This window comes from Helianthus annuus, chromosome 17, assembly GCF_002127325.2.
Source record: "Helianthus annuus cultivar XRQ/B chromosome 17, HanXRQr2.0-SUNRISE, whole genome shotgun sequence".
In the NCBI taxonomy this organism is placed as follows: Eukaryota; Viridiplantae; Streptophyta; class Magnoliopsida; order Asterales; family Asteraceae; genus Helianthus; species Helianthus annuus.
In genome coordinates this window covers 18,597,766-18,613,459 of record NC_035449.2, presented here as the reverse complement: position 1 = coordinate 18,613,459, position 15,694 = coordinate 18,597,766, and the positions used below count along the sequence as shown (strand labels likewise).

At 36.1% G+C, this 15,694-nt stretch overlaps 1 protein-coding gene across 1 annotated transcript; it reads right to left on the bottom strand.

The window, feature by feature from the left end:
• Positions 1-3,323: 3,323 nt before the first annotated feature.
• LOC110926062 (pre-mRNA-processing protein 40C) lies at positions 3,324-14,173 on the bottom strand. The gene is made up of 18 exons (XM_022169821.2): positions 13,952-14,173; positions 12,797-13,074; positions 12,528-12,647; positions 12,180-12,407; positions 10,787-11,222; positions 10,535-10,698; positions 10,226-10,263; positions 9,487-9,565; positions 8,615-9,037; positions 8,435-8,518; positions 7,386-7,526; positions 7,152-7,258; positions 6,319-6,442; positions 6,089-6,232; positions 5,205-5,351; positions 4,064-4,186; positions 3,577-3,817; positions 3,324-3,527 (listed from the first exon to the last, which is right to left on the bottom strand). Exons 2-18 carry the CDS (start codon positions 13,064-13,066, stop codon positions 3,454-3,456), a joined length of 2,943 nt encoding a protein of 980 aa, XP_022025513.1. The 5' UTR covers positions 13,067-13,074; positions 13,952-14,173; the 3' UTR covers positions 3,324-3,453.
• Between the last annotated feature and the right edge of the window lie 1,521 nt (positions 14,174-15,694).

The window sequence follows — 15,694 nt, the reverse complement described above, 5'->3', positions numbered from 1 at the left end:
AGGATTAATGAGCGAGTTTAGGCAGCTCCTTCACACTGGAAAAAATTAAATGGAGTTAACCAATGAAAACAAAAAACTTTTATAGTTTTGCTAAAAAAAACTAAAACGATGGGAAAAACGTAATTTTTAACTGAGGGCGAAATCATAATTTTATCTCAGGGATAAAATCGTAAATTAAATGGACCAATGGGGGAGTGACAGGCAGCTAACGGCATGACTGTAATTTTACATTGAGGGCAAAATTGTAATTTAACCAGGAAAACAAACAAAAACGATGGAGAAAATGTAAATTTTAAGTTGAGGGCAAAATCGTAACGTAGTTGTGAGAAAAAACCTAAGGGCAAATCTGTAAATTTAAACGGGCAAAATCCTAATTTTGATCCGATGACAAAATTGAAATTTTTAGCTGGGGGCAAAAGCGTTAATTTATTTTTAAGTGGGGGTAAAAACATAACTTTGAACTGATGGCAAGATCGTAATTTTAAGGGAAAAAACTAATTGCCAAAGTGTAAATTTAAACGGGGCAAAATCGTAATTTTGAACTAAGAGAAAAATTTTAATATTTAGCTTAGAGCAAAAACGTAAATTTATTTTCATGTGGGGGCAAAAATATATTTTTAAACTGATGGTAAAATCCTAATTTTAAAGTGGAGTAAAAGTGTAAATTTGTTGGGCCAATAGGGGAGTGTCTGGCACTATTACCCTGGCCGCCCAATTCAGCTAATAATTGGCCACCACTATTACCACCCATCTTCTTTTTGTATATGTTGAAAATTTGGATACTCGAGTATTATCGTGCAACCAGCGAAACCACCTGATTATATCCATCTCCATTATGCATAACGCCTATACACCAATTCATAGAGTATCATCGTGCTACCAGCGGAACCAATCTTATTATACTCATCTCCACTAGGCATAATGCCTATACACCAATTCAGTAAATATGGGAAAACCCCTTGTGGAAATCGAACCCAAGACCTATTGGTTTCAAAGCCTTATCCCACCTCCAAGATGTTACTAGGCTATAAAGTCATGGGCATACGCGGGGTATTAGTTGATAGCGCTATTAGGCTTGACAAACCTCACACCGTGCTGAAAGCCGGGCGTAAACGTCTAACCTTCACTCTTGCATTAATGTTGATAGACGTTAATGAGGGCACAAACGAAACGTCAGCATTCGGTACACAGTTTAGTCATGTGATGAGGGTTAGCTATCCGAGTCATACATAAATCAAAAACATTATGAACTTTACTTTTGCTAAACTATGATTTGTGAATTCGCCAACTATATTGTTGACGCGTACTTGCATGCTTTGCAGGTAAGTAGGCACAGCTATGGACGGGCGTTGCAATCGGCTGGAGTGGGTGGTTCGTTAAACCTTTATGTTTTGAACATTTATTAAACTTGTGTTTTTAAGTTCTTGATGGGTTTTACTTTATTTTTCCGCTGCATCATAAACTGTGTTTAGACAACTAAATTTTATCGCTAATCATGTTATTAGTGAGTTTTTACGGTTTTAAATGATTGGTTCAACATTATTAGTCGCTAGATCCTGCTCAGTCACACGCCTCACGGTAAAACTCTGCATGTGGTAATTTAGGACGTGACACCTTTTTTCTCCTTTGATTATTATAAACGATACTTCTTTATACGTATTTGAAACCAAACAATAATCTACACAACTATAACGGAGAGTGGTTTACTTGTATAAAAATCAAACAAATCTAAAACAATAACTTTGCACTAATATTATTAATACTTAGCATATTAATTTTCTTTTAAGTGGGGGTCCTTTTTCTGGTGGCCCTAGGCCCAAGCCTGAGTTACTTATACTATAGGTTCGGCCCTGCTCCAACCGCTCGGCTATAAATACCACACTTCTACGAAGGTTTAAGCATTCTATTCAATTTGCTCTCATTACTCTCACTCTAAACTCTCTTTCTCTCTAGAAAGAATGATATTTGTTCTCACGCTGGATTATGGTTACGAGAATAAACCCCAACATCTTCTTCTTGTAACGAGTTCACAATGTTGCTAGTTTTGCAGGAATCATCTTTGAATCAGAGCTTGTGAAGATCAGATAACTCTCCCACGGTTAAGCATTTGGATAACCCTCGTGGGTTTCTTCGTATGTTTAGCACATGAAATTGGTAGATGAGTATGAATCAAACTTTTGATATATAAGTGTGTTTCTTTTGGTGAATGGTAATACCGGCCACACTCCATAAAAGCCGTGACGTGTGGCACATAAGTAGCAAATTGTGTGTCCAACTTTAATGTTGGTGTTGTGCACTCAATGGGTATTGCTCCTAACGATAGTTTATCCGCTCACTAGTCAATCGACTCAGTCATGCCTTTTTGGTTTGTGCACAACTGGTTTCGCATGTTCTTTTTATTAATTATAAAAATATGTTTTGATAGTGGTGACATATATTCACACAATTTGGTTGAAGTATTACAAGATGACTACATAACATTTCTGGTAGGCAATGATCGTAACATGATACTTATGTGGATGCCTACGTGGGTTGTCACTGTAACATCGGGCTTTTCATACCATTAATATTGTCTGTTTTACCCACAAGGAGCTCATAGATTTGTTTTTTATTGCCGAGATGAGGTCGCCTATCTTTAAACTACTCTTATTTAAACACACTTAACTATGAAGTTTGCCTCTCAATCAATACCATTAAGCCCAAAACTAATCGTATTTATTTATTGTACTACTAATTTATCACCAAACGTTACATGTAGTGTTGTCTGCTCTAACAACCAAGTCATTAGTGACGTAGTGAAAGGCCTCAAGGTGATTGCTTGGATACCAATGGTCCTTGTGGCATGTATTGCAACTTTGGTCTCAGAAATTGAAAAAATAAACGATAAGCTTTTCTGTTAAGTGCCTATAAATGCCCAAACTACCCTTGTGTTAATAAGGAAATTTTGTAATATTAATTCAACGTATACAGTGTGAGTCTACAATTTTATGGTGTATTTATACTCACAGGTAAAATTATTTAAAATAATCTTCTACAGTTGCACTTTAAAAATGACAAATTATTAATTTAAAGTGCTTTTACTAACAGCTTGGAAAAAAACAATATTACTAAATATTTAAAAAGATAGAAAACGGGTAGGCAAGAAGTGCAAAAAAAACAGTGTTTGCAGGAAATTTCTTTTCAGGTATTTTCCTTGCAGCCAGTTTCTGTCGCTAATAACATCTTGCAAAAGATTTTGGCTCTACCGATAAGTACTTCTCTACTTTTTAAAATATCGCAGATAAAAACAATTCCTAGAGTTAAAAAAGAACAAAACATCGGCAAACCAGAAGTAAAAAAATTCTAATTTAACCATAACACCCGCACCTTAACTAGACGATACGATCATATCTATAGCCATAACATAGTATACATGGAAAACAAAGAATATTTAAGAGATCACAGAGCAGGCAGTTAAGAGGCTGATAAAATGTCAACGGACATGTAGCCCCAAATAAAGCTATCGGCGATCATGGCTTCTCTTATACCCTGAAAGGTGTTTCCTAGAATCAACTAAACTAGCTGTTTTACCGTCACCATGTTTTTCCATATCTTGGTCAACTGTTGACTTGCGCCTTCGTTGCAGGTCCTCGACATGCCGCCGCCATAAAGGTTCTCTGTCTTTTCTTGGCATTTTGTTGTACCGAGTGTCGTCTTTGAGCAAGTGTCTGGCTGTTGACCATGAAGTAAAAACTGTTTTACCGTCTTCATATTCTTTTGTAGCTGCATCTGTGGTTATTACTTCAGCTAACAAAGCTTTGTATTCATTTGCACACCTCTGAAACACGACAACACACAAAGTTAAATAATAATAATAATAATAATAATAATAATAATAATAATAATAATAATAATAATAATAATAATAGTAATAATAATAATAATAATAAATAAATAAATAATTGAAAAAAAAAAATATAGCAGGTTTGGTTAAAGCAAGTTTAGGCCGAAAAAAGTAGTTTTTAATACGCAGGTTTGGTTAAAGAGCCTTTACAAAAAGTCATCATGGGTCTAAACAACTTACATCATGCAATAACTTAGTGTGTTCACGGAAAAGCTTTTCGAGATCTGATTGATCTAAATAAGGGTTTGCTGCACGCCCTTGAGGATCCTTCTCTAGTTTAGGCTTTGCATCCATCCATGAAATCTGAACATACGAAAGGATAAACATCAAGAATTACTGATTATAGCTTTATACTTTATACTTATGATTTAACAAGTAGAAATTATAATTTGGTTAGTTACTTCGGGTACCTTCTATTAACATTATTTTAAATACAAAATATACTGATAGCATCCACCTTTTCATCAACATATATGAGCGGTAGAACGATTAAAAAAACTACTGTACTCTACTTCTTATTAGACCAGTACATTTGTAACTATGGCTCTATGTAGTTAATATCCCGATATATCAACCAATATATCAGTGATATATCGGTTATCGGTCCCTTGCCGAGATAGCGGTACAAAATATCGGTCAGAATATCAGTACCGATAATATCAGCGACATTGTCCGACATTTGACCGATATAGGACCGATATTTGATTGATAAATCACCGATTTTCCCGATACCAGTACCATTCTTATTTCTACCGTTCATTTTTCTTCTTATTGCTGCTATTAGTGTTTTAAGTCTTAATTGTTAGTTGTTACTGTTAAATGTTAGTGTTTTAAGTCTTAGTCAGTTCTTACTTATTACAATTGTTAGTGTTAAATTGCTATATATATAAATTTAGTATGATATTAAAATTACCGATATCCCAAAGCAATAACCGATATCTCAAATATCGGTCCTTGACCGATATCCGATATTTTACCGCATTAACTACTTAGCCATGGCTGAAAAAAAAAAGTATTATCAAGTTCGAACTCAAGCGCTATAAAACAAGCTTGTTCGAGTTCTTATCGAGCTTTGTGTCTTATGTGATATGTAGGTTTCTTATATGAACTGCAATTTGCAAATTATGTTATAGTTGAACTTTATCATCGTTTTATCTAGATTGGTTCAAGTTATGCACAACTTTTGTTGTAACCTTTGTATATGTTTCAAATGAATCTGATTATCGAGTATGACTTTTATATATGTTTGAAATAAGTCCAACTATCGGATATAAATATTCAACTTTTCAAGAAGTTAATTTTAAAATTGATAAAAGAGGACCTGTGGATCTTTGATTGTTTCTACAAGTAATGCTTGATATGACTCGATAGCTTCCTTTCTGAGAGCTTTAGAACGCACTCTCTCCACTTCTTGTTCTTCTCGCTCTTTTCGCTTACGCAATACCCGCTCTCTTTCCTTCAATTTCTCCTGCATTTATTTATGACATAAGCATTTATAACAACCTTAGACATATCTAACAATTATACCAGCTACTTGTTTAAGACAAGGTTCGATAAAGCAACAAAAAGCACGATGATTAGGAGATTCGTGTAAAGAGTAAACCCTAAATCCTTAAAGATGTGAGAATAAATATATTATACCATCTACAATTAGTAACACTTGAGATTTTAATAACCTTTTGGAAACACAAAAAAGTAAATATGTAATTTATGAAATGCCCTTCTTATGGGCTAGTATATACATTCACTAACCAACATGTGCATGTATATTATTAGGCCTGTAAATGAACCAAGCGAACACGAACAGAGGCATGTTCAGAGGCATGTTCGTATTCGTTCATTTAACTTTAACCGAACACGAACACGAACGTATAACCAAACACATTTCTGTCCATGTTCTTTTATTAAAAAAATGAGCATGTTCGTGTTCATTTATGTTCGTTCGTTTAAAACCTAAACGAATAGTTCATGAACGTAAACGAACATAGACAAACAAACAATAAACAACACAAATGACCATAACTGAACAAACATAAATGAATACAAATGAACATAATTGACTAAACATAAAAGAACATAAAGTAATTTGTTTATATGAATTAGTGATTAATTACGATAAATTCCATGAAAATTTAGAAGGCAGCATAATAACCACGCCCAAAAGAGAATTCGAGAAAAAGGAAATTAAGAAAAAGCTTATTATACCTCTTCATCACGTTTTGCCTTTGCTGCCCTTTCAGCTTCAACGCCAGACTCCTTTAGCTCAGAAATGTATTCATTAAATATGTCTTCCCTATCCTCATGCTTAACAGATTTGTATCGAGGATCATTTCTAAACATATCCTTAACCTTCAAGATCAAACGTTAAAAACAAATTAACGCATGATCAACGAAAAAGAACAAAGTCCAATTCAGATTTCTACACATTTACTAACCTTGGACCAACGAGAAGTTGAAGAAATATCCTTATTCTCCCTAAGCATTGACTTGAAACTAGAAACAATAGCTGCCCGTTTTGCACGGGCCTCTTCTTCAACAGACCTCTTTAGTGGAATAACCCTGATACAAAATAAATATCAGAACATTATAAACAACATAAAAAAAACTAGGGGTGTGAATTTCTAACATGACCCAAAATACAACACAAACCTAACACGAAATTCACGGGTTTGGATTTAGTCTAAAGTTCTAAACGAGTTCAGGTCAATTTCAGGTTGAACCCGTTTAGCTAAACGGGTCGGGTTCAGGTCAACCCGGTCAGGTTGGGCGAGTTGACCCATTTATATTATATTATATAAAATTCACAATTTATTTTATGTCATAAATTAAATTGGGTGTGTATTTTATGCCATAATTATCACTTAAAAAGAGAAATTGACATAAGATTTTATAGTTTAAATGTAACTGTATGATATAAATTTGTGTGTTTTTAGTAAATTTTAATTTTATTATTTTAAATTGCTGAAAAAACTAAAAAATAAAATCGGGTGGAATTGGTCGTGTTCGGGTCAACCCGAGAATGTTCGGGTCACGTTCGGGTTCATATGTTGACACGATTTTAGGGTTCAGGACGTGTTCGAGTTCGCCTAAAATTTTCGGGTTCGGGTCCGGTTGAACCCCCCAACCCATGAACACGACCCGTTTAGCACCCCTTAAAAAACCCATGAATGTACTGAAATGTGAGATTCTGCATTGTAAACATACCAAGTGTAACACATTTCGCTAAGAGTTGTATCTAAATTGCAAATAAATATTAAAGAGTAACTACCTTTCATTTAGTAATGCTTCGCGTTCTTTTCTGTCCAAGGCCTCAAACCTTGGATCGTGGCCCCATTTTCTTTTAAACGTTTGATAATCAGTGTTGTGGGTGATATCCTAAAAGATAGATACAGCAATGGCAACAAATTATAACTCATATTATTCATAATTTGATTACATTACAGGCTATGATTATATAAATGGAACTTTTGAGATTTAAATTAGAGACAGACTTAAATCAAACCTCCTTCGCCTCATCCAGTAACTGTTTGTAACCTTCGATTGCAGCCTTCTGCGCGGCTCGTTTTTCTTTGCGTTCTTCTTCAGCACGAGTTCTGACAAAATGATCAAATATGGCTCTTCGAGCACTATAACTTGGTATTGCCTGCAAGAGGAACATTGTTCCTATACACTCAGTAGACGGAAAACCAGGGCCGGTCCTAGAATTTTGGAGGCCCAAAGCGAATTAAAAATTTGAGGCCCTATTCAATTTTTCTAGACTCGTAATTTCGGTTTGTATCTGACATGAAATATATTAGGAAGAAACTTATAAAACACTTAACCATTATATAAACTAGATGATTTTCCTAATCAAATAATGTTGGTATCTAATACATAAATCAAATTAAGTTGGTTAAAAGAGTTTAACATAACAAATAACAATTTACAAGGAATTAAAACATGTTAATTATTTTAAGTATACTATTGTTATTAGTTAGAAACGTTTTTTTTAAATAAAATTTTACATGGACATATCATGTTAAAAATTGTGTGGACAACATATTTTAGCTTATTAAATTAAGAGAGGTGATTAAAAAAAGATGCATTTATAACCCTTTATTAAAAGAGTGAGTGAGCTGATTAATAATTTTGAAAATGGGTAGGAGGTGGAATTCGAACCCACGCCTCCACAAAAACCAAACCTTATTCTTACCACTAGACTACAATTGTATTAATGTTAACAAAAATAACCTTAAATATAATATTCTTTTTTTATAAATATAGATTTTTTATAATTTTGGAGGCCCTGTTTTTTCAGAGGTCCTAGGCCGTCGCCTAGCCCAATTACACTAATGGGCCGGCCCTGCGGAAAACCAAAACCAAAACGCAATTATCATAGTTTGATTCATTAAATGTTTTCTTTGGTGACAAACTGATGTAGACAGAAAATTTAAGCAGCATGTTGCGAATTTGTATTGCAGTGTTTCAAACAGCATATGGCATGAAAAATCAGCTGAAAATGCAATGGAAATAACGCAAATATAAACAACAGTAAAATATCATATCAGTAACCTTAAAACGCGGATCAAACACAAATTTAGGAAGCTCCTTCTCCCATTTTGAAAACGGGGCCACCCCACGCTCCTTGAGCATCTCCTGGATATTCCACAAGTAAAAAAGTTCAATATAAAAAAACATAATAGAAAAATCAAAAAAAATATTGGTTTACAGTTATCAACAACATAAAGATACCTTAAACTGGATAGCACGCTCCTCTTTGGTTGGTCCAGTGTCCACATCATCTGAATCGGACGAGCTGTTTGAAACATTTCCATCACCATTATCATCTTTGACCTTGTCTTTTCCGTTCTCACCATGTGGGCCCTTCCCTGCTTGATCAACTGGTGTAGAACCGTTCAGATCAGATTCAGTGGTAGCAGGAGCTGCAGAATCTTGCAGTTTCTTTTTTATCAAATCAAGTGCAGATGATGAGACAGGAGATATGGCATCACGGCCACCTGTGGTAATAGCAGGGGCGTTCAAGCTTAATGGGCCGGATCCTTTTTCAGTTAAAGTAGTTACGTTTTGCACTGATATTGATTGTTCTTTTAAAGCATCACTTTCCTGCTTCTTTCTTAACTCGGCCACATCTGCTGGTATTTGCCAGCTGCTCAGCTGAAATAATAAAAAATTGTAAACATCGAAACTGAGATTACATGTCAATATAAAAAGTGTAAATTGCCATTTTAGTCCAAATAGTTTTTTTTTCTCCTCTGGGTCCTTGACTTTTCCTTTTTCTTGCCATTTTGATCACATTGCCTAACTTAGTCTAAAAACCAGGTTATAATCAGGGGTATTTTTGGCATTAAATAATTATGAGGTTTATAAATTATGTTGTAAACTACCCCTAGTTATCACTACACAACAGTTATGCCAAAAATACCCCTGGTTATAACCAGATTTTTAGACTGAGTTAGGCGAATGTGATCAAAATGGCAAGAAAATGGACTAAAATGGCAATTTGGACCAAACCTCAGGGACTGAAATGGCAATTTACTCATATAAAAATAATGCAAGTCAACTTGAAGTAATAAAACTTCATTATAGCAAAAAGCTTGTGTTACCTTGGTTTTAGCATTGTAGTAGTATCTTTTCCCGTCATTTGTGGTGACCAATGACCAATCTGTGCCAGCACACTTCTCCCTGAATAATATACAAAATAAATTAAGAGAACAGAAAGCTACAGTAACGTAATACCATAAAAAAAAGTTCATCGTAAAATTTCTATCTTCAATTTTAATATAGGGCTGAGGCTGTTGATCACCGTATATCTTCTTAAAAGCATTTATAGAAGTATATAACCTCACTCAAGAACAGCCAAAAGATCTAAGTTGTACATTATATTTCTCTCTATTGAAAAAAGAGTAATTTCACAATACCATACTGATACTTGTTCCTTTGAATCTCAAACTATGCAGTTAATATTGGTGATATATCGGTCATATCGGTCCCTTAGTAAAATATCGGTGTCAAATATCGGTCAAAATACCGGTACCGGTATTATCGGCGATATTGACCGATATAACCGATATATCACCGATATAACCGATACATCACCGACGTTTGACCAATATAACCGATATATCATTGAATTATTGGTGTTAAATTGCTATATATATAAATTCTGCATTATATTAAAATTACCGATATCCCACCGATATCTCACCGAGATAACCTATATTTCAAATATCGGTCCTTGACCGATATCCGATATTTTACCGCATTAACTGCATAGATCTCAAACACGACTTAGAGTGAAGAAAGGGAAAAAGTGTAAACAAACTATTCATGCAAATCACTCACCATGAAATCGGAGTTGGTTGTGCAAAAACTTTATCAGGCTGCCAACAAAAAAGTAGAAAACAAAAGAAAAAAAGAAACCATTAGTTCATTCGGGAAAGGCACACATAAAACAATAGATCAGTACAATGATGCTAACATATATCAAGCTGGTTTCAAATTTTGCTACCTAAAAGAAAAGGAAACTACATGAATTTGAACGCCAGATTAGAGAAAACCACATCAATTAAAACTCAAATACAGTAGACATTTCATAGGTTTTAGTATCTATCATATTATGCACATAGAACAATCAAAACAAAAAAGATGTACCTCTCCCTTAAAACCAACAGGTTTTTGGTATGTAGACTGTCCAGTCACAGCATTATAATAGTATATGGTTCCTGTTTCAGTCCTGTGTGCTGACCAAGCATCCAACAGATCACCAGCAACAGATTCTTCCTTTACACCAACAGCATTTAGATGCTTGTTATTGTCTGCAAAACATAAACGTGAATCACAAATTGCACAATATTATCATCTGAAAATCACAAATTCACAATATTATTTATTATTCACACATACAAGTCCCTGGAGGTAATTCTTGAGCCACGCTGCCCGAAACTCCAATTGATGTACTAGGAGGCTGAGCATTGGATGGTTGGACCAATGGCAGTGGCGTGCGTTGAGCTGACAAAGGAAATGGGCCAGGAAACGCAGGTGGATATGGTAAAAGTTGCGGTCTAGACAAGCTTCCGATTGGTGGAGATTGAAGCCAGACTCCTTGAGGAGGGCCCACCATGGGGGGATTGGAAGCATAGGTGCCATAAAATGGTTGCTGAGGTGTTACAGGAGTCCTTGGGACACCTGGAGGCGGTTGAAAAGGTGGTCCAGGTGGCATCCTAAATGGTGGTGAAGCAGTGTTCGGATTTGATGATGCGGCACCTAAAGGCGAATAAGCATGCTGTGAAACAGGATGAGGAACGGATGTAGCAGGAGACACAGTAGGCCCGGTAACATTCTGTTACATATAGATCGCATGACATGTTAGTCTCCAGATGAAGCTTCTCAAAAAATGTACAATTTGCTTCCTACTGGTAATGGTAATGGTTATGATCACAAAACCAAAACATATAGTAATGTTTATCATTATGAAACACTAACCAATAAGCATTAAATTCTTTTAACAGTACAGAAGTTGTAGCAACATCCAACATACTTAAACTACTATTTGTCACCACAGTCCAAATCTTTTGTTACATAATTAATTTGCTGGACTGACTATGATCTTAACTAGGGGTGCAAACAAGCCGAGCGGCTCACAAGCTATTCAAGATCAGCTCGAGAAAAGCTTGAAACGAGCCGAGCCTTATCAAGCCCGAGCTGAGCTTGAGCCCAAAATAAAGCTCGTTTATTTATCGAGCCTGGCATGTGAAGCTCGTCAGGCTCGTCGAGCCTTAGTGTAATATTATTAGTTTTTATTAATATTTAATAACATTTACCGCTTATTTAAAGTTGTCTAGTAAACGAGCCGAGGCGAGCTTATTTAAACTTGTTTACGAGCCGAGCCCAAACCTAAAAATAAGCTTGATAGGTAAACAAGTCTGAGCCCGAGCTTCACTTATTGAGCTCGCGAGCCTAAAAGAGTCTATTATTTATGTTATTTTTATTTAAATATATTAATTAATATATAATAAAGGAGCCAATCTCGAGCTCGAGCTTGAGAAACTACCAACGAGCTGAGCTCGAGCTTTGAAAACAAAGCTCGAACCGAGCCGAGCTCGAGCTCTCAAAAGTTCATCGAGCTCTGGCTCGGCTCGTTTGCACCCCTAATTCTTAACTTCCATGCTAATTACTAAATCAACAAAAAATCCATACAGCCTATTGCCTATGATTATGCCAATATCAGGTGCAAAAAAGGTATAACCAATCATGCCTGCAGACAATTTCAATTATAAGACTCAAAAGATGTACATACAGACTGATCCTTCTGCAGCAACTGGTGGTTTCCATTATAAGAAAAATTAGCAGCATCTGATGCCACTTCTCTTGGAACAGCAACAGACGAAGGTGGTGGCCTGACCTGTGTATTCATTCCTTGCATAAATGAACCGGGGTGTGTCGGGTGTCCAGAAACAGGAGGTTGCAAGGATGTAGCAGAAGTTGAGACATTTTTTGGCGCTTCAGACTTTGCTGAGTCAGCCACCTAAAAAGGAGTGAAGAGCAAGAAGACATCACAAATATGTAAAAAGCGGTTAACAGAAAACATAACTAACAGGTTTATTTCAGGAATGTGAATTGACAATAGTTTCGTAGCGATCCTTACCATTGTCGACTGAAATGAAACAATATCGGCTTGCGGAATGTTGTATGAAAACGAAGGACCAGAACTAGCAGGAACAGGAGGTCTAGGAAGAGATGAAGAACCTGGTGAATTTACCATAGCCTGCAGTTATAATCAGAACGTTAGTTTGTAATACACACATAACGTTTGCATTAATTTGGAAAAATATTGAGGTCATGTAATATTTAATGGAAAATTTATCACGCTTCCAGCAAGCAGAAAAACAATAGGTTACAAAGGGATCCACTAACAGTGCTGGAAGATGGATGAGGGCTCTCAGAATTTATACTAGCATTTGGAGGCACATTGTACGAAAATGAAGGGGTGGAAGCAACATGACCATGTGAGTTAACACGGTTTGCTGAGTCAGAGTCATGCGTTGACTCAGTGCCTACAATGCCTTCATCCTTTAAAGTGGGAGTACCAGCAACTGAAGCAGGTGCCACAGTTGGAGTCAAAGATGTAGAAGATTTCCCTTCAACAGGTGGATCAGAGCCTGGCCCTTGAGATGTTGATTCCATTATCTTATCTGCATAATAATATCCGGAAAATAAAGAATATCAGAATTCATCAAATATTGATTATCAAAAACAACTATAGTTATTGTCTCCATCTTAAACATAATGTTCAGCCTATTATTTATGGCATCAGCAAATTTCTACAAAATGGTGAAAACAGAACCAAAGATGGCTGATGGCCTTATCCAAGTATTTTAGATTCACTATACTATATTACTATCCCACGTAAATCAACTCCATCCTACTATCATCTAGATTCTAGAAATTTCTAAAAGAAAGAAATCAGGCTCAATGCACTAGTCAGTAGTATTCTCTAAAACCGTCATTTGGATTGTATATTATTAGCAATGTTGTTACGATCGGATGGTGAGTGGTGACTCCTGGCGATAGCAAACTACTAAAATGCCAATGTTACAGAACACAATTGTCATCCTAATTTATTACTTTAATCGAACAAAGTTCATAAACTATGTATACAACCCATCACAACATTCAACCTTAAAACATAAAACATTTGATATTAATAACTATTATAGCAAATGTGCAGCTTAAATTCATCTACAACAGCAAGTGTGCAACTTAAATTTTTCAACAGAAACATATGTGTAACGAATCAGTGAATCTTCATATAGAAGTTACCAGCACCAGTAACTATAGCAGCTATTTAACCTACAATTAAATCATTCATATGTCCAGTTGAATATAACATACAGTCAGATAATAATAAACCTAATTACAATTCAATCACAAATACTCATTCTCCTATGATTATGATTAGAGTATCAGAAACTTTTGAAGTAGAAACTTTCCGTAAGATCCTTAACAAATAATTTAAGCTGTATTATGAATTAAAACTCGATGCATTCTCGATAGTGTAGAAAATTATACTTGTGAAATTGTAAACAAGCCTGTGTTGTGGACGAAAGCCCACGGAAGCAGACGGTAGACCTAAAATGAAGATGTGACAGATAACAGTGGTGAATAGCTGCAATGAAGCTAACGGCGGAGCACGCCGGCGACGGAACCGACGCACGACGACGGACGAGAGGGTTTTCGGTGGTGTATCTTTGCTCACTCGTGTCGATTGATTTAGGGCTTTCTGTTTGTTTTTACCACTGTTTTTTTCCTAAACCCACATTCGCTTTATTTGGTGTGTATCGTAGGCTTGTGGATCCGGTCCGGGTTTTTTTTATCTACACGATCGTAGTTTGTAGGGTGTGAAGAAGCCCAAACGCTCCTCGTTATTGGCTCGGTTAAAAACTCAAACGAGTTAAGCATTAACGGGTCCGAGCTCGAGCCTGAAATAGAGCTCGTTTTACTATCAAGTCCGATCTCAAGCCTGAAATACAAAGCTCTTTTAGACCAGCGAGCCTAAACGAGCACAAACAAAAATTTATTTTTTATATAATATAATAATAATGATGATAACACTGGCAAGCCGAACTCGAGCCAAGTTTTGGCTCGTTTAAGCGATATTGAAACGAGTTCAAGCCGAGCTTTTAGCTCGTTTGATGTTGTTCTCAAAATAGCTCAAGCTGAGCTCGAGCTTTGGAATACAGTAAGCACGTCAACACATCTAGACCAACAATCGAAAAACAGTAATGTCAAATACATATAATTAATTAAGCGATGAATGAACGAGGGCTGTGGATTTAAAGTAGGGCTTTTTCATGTGTGGATACGTGGTGAAATGTCGTCATAAAGGAAGAATTCAGATTATAGGATAAATATACGTACGAGTGAGAGTGAAATGGAATCAGAGAAGATGATGATGGTGGTGGTTTTCTATAAAGATAGATAGAATGATATAATTCAGACCAGAATATATAACACTAATAAAGTGGCGGGGTTTTGCATCGGTGGATGTGATTGGAATAGTGGTGGTTGTAAGGAGGTTAGGATGGTGGTGTTCGGTAGTGGCGAAGGTTCACGATAGTGGTGGTTTTCTAGAGAGAGAAAAGTAAAGGATATAAGAGAGAGATGATAAATGTAACTTCTAGATGGCTTGGGGGTAAAGATGTAATTTCACATGGTAATTTAACAGAGATATGACAACAGGGTAGGTATGAGCATGGTACCGATACCGGCCCGGTACCGAAAATCGTAAAAACTAGGTACTGGTATCGAAATATTCGATATGGTACAGTACGGTATCGGTACAGAACCGGTACGATATCGGTATTTGAAGGTAAAATTCGGTATGTTATCGATACTGATACCGTACCGAACCGGTACCGATACCGAAAATACCAAAAAGTAAGTACTGGTACCGATAAAAATAAATTTTGTATGAGAAATTCAGTACCCAATACCAGATGTTCAACCATACATGAGGGATACAAAGTGTTCAAGTTTTGAAATCACAAGTAACAAAAAAAAAGTTAGGGTACACACTACACAGATTGATCACGTCACCAAACCATAAGAATGCAAATTGTGAGTTACACTTTACCTTGTTTGGGCTTACCGGCCCCCTCCGATAAACTGAATCTACAAACGGGCTTCAAACCCTCAACAAAGCCCACACAGTCTCTGCTCTCAAGTCTCATTTCTCAACACCGAAACCCTCTTTTTCCCCTTTGGATGTTTATGTTCTACTGTGAAGCTGCAATCGGCAAACCACCAGTCACC

Excerpts from the sequence above, each read along its gene's own strand:
- LOC110926062 (XM_022169821.2), bottom strand. The coding sequence starts at position 13,066 with ATGGAATCAACATCTCAAGGGCCAGGCTCTGATCCACCTGTTGAAGGG. Across the intron at positions 6,443-7,151 it reads GAAGCATTACTAAATGAAAG|GGTTATTCCACTAAAGAGGT; the intron begins GTAGTTACTCTT and ends ATTTTGTATCAG. Across the intron at positions 5,352-6,088 it reads AGGCAAAACGTGATGAAGAG|GAGAAATTGAAGGAAAGAGA; the intron begins GTATAATAAGCT and ends AAATAAATGCAG.